The sequence below is a fragment of the Mustelus asterias genome, chromosome 19 (assembly GCF_964213995.1).
Source record: "Mustelus asterias chromosome 19, sMusAst1.hap1.1, whole genome shotgun sequence".
Classification (NCBI taxonomy): domain Eukaryota; kingdom Metazoa; phylum Chordata; class Chondrichthyes; order Carcharhiniformes; family Triakidae; genus Mustelus; species Mustelus asterias.
In genome coordinates this window covers 42,552,439-42,558,438 of record NC_135819.1, presented here as the reverse complement: position 1 = coordinate 42,558,438, position 6,000 = coordinate 42,552,439, and the positions used below count along the sequence as shown (strand labels likewise).

At 42.6% G+C, this 6,000-nt stretch overlaps 1 protein-coding gene across 2 annotated transcripts in view; it reads left to right on the top strand.

Moving 5' to 3' along the window:
• Positions 1-201: 201 nt before the first annotated feature.
• kif21a (kinesin family member 21A) overlaps positions 202-6,000 on the top strand; it is a 159,722-nt gene continuing 153,923 nt past the window's right edge. For both annotated transcript variants that reach the window (XM_078235391.1, XM_078235390.1), the window contains exon 1: positions 202-867. In XM_078235391.1, the coding sequence (XP_078091517.1) occupies positions 821-867 (47 nt within the window). In that variant the 5' untranslated portion in view covers positions 202-820. The remainder of the gene's footprint in view (positions 868-6,000) is intronic.

The window sequence follows — 6,000 nt, the reverse complement described above, 5'->3', positions numbered from 1 at the left end:
GGTGTTTGAAGTAAACAGGGGTGGAAGATGAGAGCCCCGCCTTGTCCAGGTGTTTGTGGTGAATGGGGTGGAAGGTGAGAGCCCCGCCCACACCTGCCAGGTGAGCTCCTCCTTTCAGACGTCACAAAACAGCCAGCGTTCCCGATTGGCCAGGCGGGCTGTCAATCCGCGGATTTGGCCAGTCCGCTGTGTCCCCGCCCCTCTGCCCGGGAGGGGGGATCGGTTAATTGTGTTTTCTCTCTGCCACCCACTACCCGCTCTGTTGACATTTCCAACCGGCTTCGCTTTCACCTCGGTGCCCCACAAACAAGCTTGGGTTGTCGCTCGAAGGCCCCCCCCCCCCCCCGGCCTCGCAGCGGGAGAGGGGCAGCAGGAGAGGCTGTGGCTGATGTCGCGCTGACGCTGCTTTTCTCTCCCGAGGACAGCGGAGCCGGTGAAGGGCGGACAATAGTCAGTGAGAGAGCCCACCCCGGGTCCCCCCAGGCCCGCTCCGCCCAGCCTCCCACCTGCCGCTCCGTCTCAGCGGTGCATTGCGACACCAGCACAGGCCGAGGTGGCTGTGGCGGCCTGGAGCCGGGCCAAGCGGCCAAGGGAAAGTGAGGGCTGAGGGGGCGGAGTGAGTGAAGCCTCCTCCCCTCCCGCAGCCGTTGCCGCATTTAGCTTCAGCCTCCCCATGGCTCTTGCTCGGCTGGGCTGCATCTACAGGTAGCCGAGGAGGTGGGGGGAGGACTCGGTGCACCGACAGGAGCCGCTCCGAAGCTCGACCTCGGCTGCAAGAGGCTTTAATCCCCTGGACTCGCTTGGGATCGGATACGGTGCAATGGCGGCGCCTGGTCAGGATGACTGCTCTGTCCGGGTAGCTGTAAGGTGAGGGGCGGCGGCCGCTTTATTCTTCTTGAACTGCCTACAATTTACAGACACCACATTTTCCTCCACAAAGATCCGATCTTTTCTGCTGACCTTTCAGGCAGGCGGTATTGCTGCGTACATTTCTAATTTTAAATCCACATCATTAAAGACGACTGCAGGATCAACATTTCCTATTTCGTTTCTGCAGTGTGCATTCAAAAGTTCCTGTTATATGCTGGTCAGACTTAAATTTGAAATTGCTGTGTCAGGGTCGCTTAGTGCACGAACAATCATTTTCCACAGTTTTTCCTCTCTATCTTGCATACAGGGCTATTACACTGTTCCCCAAGTGGCATATGATTATAGATATGCCATGCACTGTTTTTGTGTAAAGGAAATAGGTGTCTGTCTACACGTTGTCCTTCCGTATCATCCAAAAAGCATGCCAGTGTCTGCCTGTGCCCTGATGACATGTAGCTCTACCTCACCAAACCATCTCTGCCAAACACTCGACTGCTTTTGATTTGTCACTTTTGTTCGTTCCAAATCCAGTACTGGATGAGTAGACATGTCTTCCACTAAATATTGGGAGACGGAAGCCATTTTCTTCAGTCCATACCCCAGCCACGACTCTCATTACTCTCCCTTGACACTGTCAGAACAAGACCATTTACAGCCTTGGTGGCCTTTTTGACCCAGAAATGAACTCTAGACCTGATCCACTCGATCATCGAAACTGCTTATTCCACCTCCATAGCGTCGCCTGTCATTGCCCGTCTCAAAACTAATTTGCTGAAACCATCATCTGTTTCTTTGTTACCTCCAGACTTAATTATTCAAATGCACTGTTTCCATCAGCTTTCCATTTTTTACACACCAGAGCTTGATCTCATCTAAAGCTGTGCTGCCGTTATCACAACTTGCACAAAGTCATATTCACCTGTCACCCTAATTTCACTGATTTGTGTTGGCTCCTGGACTAACAATGACTCTTTAAAAAAAATCATATTTGTTTTTCAATTCCTCCATGGCCTTGACACTCCCTATCTCTGTGACCTCCTCCAGCCACGCAGCACTCAGATCACTGAGCACCGCCTTTTGCAAGCCCCTCTTCTACCATCGGAAGCAAGCCTTAAGGTCTATCTCAGCCCTAAAAATGCCCCTTACCCTTTTAAAATGCTCATTAAAGCATTGCCTTTTTAGTGAAGCTTCTGCTTGCCTCTGCAAATATCTCCTTATGTGGCTCAGTGTCAGATTCTATGTAATGCTCCTTTATAGTGTCTTGGATGCTATGCTGTGTTAAAGCAACTGTATAAATGTTTCTTCTGTGCCTGCCATATATGACCACAATACAGACTATGACTATTATATTTGCTTTTCTTGATTCTAGATATTCTTATTTGCGATTGCCATCACTAATCACTGCCTTGAGCAGTCCTTGTGTTTCATTTGGACCAGTGTTCCTTTACTTGTTCAGTATCTAATTGGAGCAAGATCTGATCATTGAACATAAAATGTCAATTTGCTTATTGATTCCTCTTATAGGCAAACCAAATAAACCAACTCAAATTAACTCGGGGATAAAGTAAAAGGAGCGGCTCCCCAAAAGGAGGGGGAACAGCCCGAACAGAAGTGCAAAGGAAACTTAAAACATCAAATCATAATGTGATTATCGGGGTCTATATTGCACCCCAGTCCCTGTGGTGCCCAACGGGCACGGAAATTTGCTTATTGATTATGTCATGGACTGACATATGAACTCCAAATAATTTGTTTAGTATGTAAAGTGCAAACACCTGTTTCAAACATCTTTAGAAGCAAAAAAGATGCATCAACATCATTTGCACTAACTCTTAATATAATATGACTCTCAATGTGGTCCCTTACTGTGTAGGTGATCTCTGCCAAAGTGCTTTTGTACTTAATAGTTTTAATTCACTAGTAAGCTGACTGCAAAGTACCCAATGCAGCCCTAAAACTCATGGCACCTGATAATTTAGCTGTCAAATGAACTTTCTCAATCTGAGTATTTATAGCTGTTACTTTAGAATTATTACCCATGGCTTTCATTGCATGTTTGAACTGAATGGAATCACTTGACCAACTCACTCAATTCCAAATACGAATTTTGCGCGAGTATTCCCCATTTGAGCACTACCAAGATGTGTACATCACAGCTGTTATGAGGTATATGTTTGCTAGAATGCTGAGAGTTCTTTGTAGACTGCAGAAATAGTTAATGCAACATGTACAAAAATCAGTCTGCTTAGCCTACACACCTTATTTTTGTTTTGACGTTGTTTATGGTTTGCTTCTAAATGTAACATTTGATCATTTAATGGCCTATTTTTTTGGTATGGTTTTCTTTTTCCTACACAACAGGACTAGTATTTGTGTATTTGTACATAAAACAAAAATGAGACTTTGATCTTTGGTTTTTAGTATTAAGAATGTGGCTGCCCTAGCAATGTGATTAAAGCATCAGACATTGATGAACCTGTTTGAGACCATGGCAACAAAAACATTTAGGGTGTTGTCAAGTCCAAATGATCTGAATGTAAACATGCTTGGAATAAGAAAGGTCATTTAGCCCTTAAAGCTCATTCCTTCCACCAACCAAGTGCAAACTACCCGAATGTAAAATATTCCATTTGTTATTTACAATCTATGTTGACAACGTGTGCATGACACCAAATTGCTTCTGAAATACAAATTTGCTGCTGCTTCTAAGATGATAGCTAGGAAGTATAATTTTTAAGGACTGTCTGGATTTTTTTCCTAATAATGCAAGATTTAAGCTTTAAAATACTGCAGGAGAAAGTTTAAGAAATAATCATTTTAAATTGGGGTTGGAATATTTAGCTGTTGTGGCTTTCTCTGTGGGAGAGTATGCTACTTTGTGGTTTGCATTTATCAGTAGCTGGTGAATTTGAGTTAGTCAATGTTAACAAGGTTTGTGGTCTGTTCAAGGAAGCAATTTTGCAGTGTTATTTGTGCTCTGTTCCCTTGTATAATGTAATCATCAATGCTTCTGCAGTGAAATGGTTGTGTCCTGCAGGACAGTCAGTAATGTGGTAAATAGAATGTATTGTACTTGTAACATTTTATCTCAGCAAACTAGTGTATATAATTTCTTTGGTAAATATTAAGTATATGCTTCATTCATTATGCATATTTATTCCTGATATCAAAACAATTTGCCCACCGGCTGTTAGCAAGTCTGGTATTTCTATCTTTAAGTAGCATAGCTCCATTCACCCTGTGCACTGAAAACTTTTATTGACTCATTGGATACAAGGTCTTTCGATGGCATCACAGTATTCATAATGTTGATACTGTTTGGACTAAGACATTCATGTTTATCTTCTGAATTTAGCAAACAAAAAGTGCTGAGAGTAAAGAACAGAACTTGCTGGAAACGCTCAGCAGTTCTAGCAGTATCTGTGGTGAGAGAAATGGCTGATTTTCCAGGCCTACAATGTTTTTGTCAACTGGGAAATGTTTGAGATGTAATACTGTAGGTTTTGATCAAATTAAAGTGTGGGTGGGGGTAGGGGCAGAAAAAAACTAAAGGGAAGGTCTGTGATAGTGTGGGAGACAGGAGAGATTAAATAATGAAATGAATCGTGGTGCAATTTCAAAGGAATCGCTTATGGTACAAGTAAAGAAACAAAAGATCTGTCTTGAGGTGTGATTGGCAAGATAGCAATGGAAATATGAGTAAACCTAGAGTGGGAAAAATAAAGTAATAAAAATACCCAAAACACAATAGGGACAGACATCATCTATAATTGCCGAACATCACTGTTGAGCCCAGAAGGTTGTAAAGTGCCCAGTTGAGGTGCTGTTTGGAGTCTTGGGTTGAGCTTCATTGGAACACATTGGGCAGAAATGTCAGCGAGGAAGCAAGGTGGAAAATTAAAATAATAGGCGACTGGAAGCTTGGGGTTACACTAATGGACTGAATGGAGGTGTCCTGCAAAGTGGTCATCCAGCCTGCATCGGGTTTCCTCAACATAAAAGAGACCGTGCCATGAGCAACAGGTGGAGTGTGCTAAATTGGAAGTAGCACGAAGAAAATCACTTTCACTTGGTTAGGAGCAGTTTTGTTTAATTCCATAACCATAACTAGTCTTTGTGTTTTAGGATTATTTAAACCCATCAGGAACTTATTGCAACAGAGCCTGGTTTGTAATAAGAGAACAGATGGAAGACATTTGCTTTACTGGTGAGCTGTTCCCAAATAGCCTCTGTTCATAGGAGTAGGCCAATTAGCACCTCACATCTGATCTGCCGTTGCAAGATTATGGTTGATCTGGGACTTAACTCCATATTTCTGCCTTGACCGTATATCCCTCAATATCTTTGGTTCATAGGAATCTATTAATCTCATTCAAAATTGACCTACCATCAACTGCTGTTTGTGGACATTCCAAACTTCTGTCACCCTTTACATGTCCAAGTGTTAAGGTCCAACTCTCATTTTTGGGCAATAATTCCCTAGTCTGAGACTTCCCTGTCAGTGAAAATAGGGTCGATAGAGAGAAACTATTTGTTCCCTATTTAATCTTGAAACTGTTCAAATCACCCCTTTTCGAATTTAGCCCCTAAAGCTCATTCCTTCCACAAACCAAGTGCAAATTACCACAATATAAAATATTCCATTTGTTATTTACAATCTACGTTGACAACGTGTACATGACACCAAATGGCTTCTGCAGTACAAATTTGCTACTGCTTCTCAGATAACTAGGAAGCTTTTAGTTTTTAAGGATTGTCTGGATTTCTTTTCCCTAATCAAGATTTAACCATAGCCTTATAAATTACTGAGAATATAAGCCCTATTTTCTGTCATCTCTCCTTTTTGTAATTTTATGTTTGCACCTGTGCTGCTTATAATACTGCCTATCTATGTGTCACTGGCAGAATTTTATCCAAAGAGTTCTCATACTGTTGATGAGTTTGTACGTCCGTCAAATCCTGAGTGTTGATAGTCTACACTGTTTGATTCCCAGTTACTACACTTCAGATTGTGCTTGCATCATGGTTTTAGTTATGCAGACCTTTCCGTACCACCTACCTTTGCGGAGCATTGTTCCAGCAGTTTCTTATATGGGTTAGTTTGTCAGTATTGTACCACTTGTGTCTCTG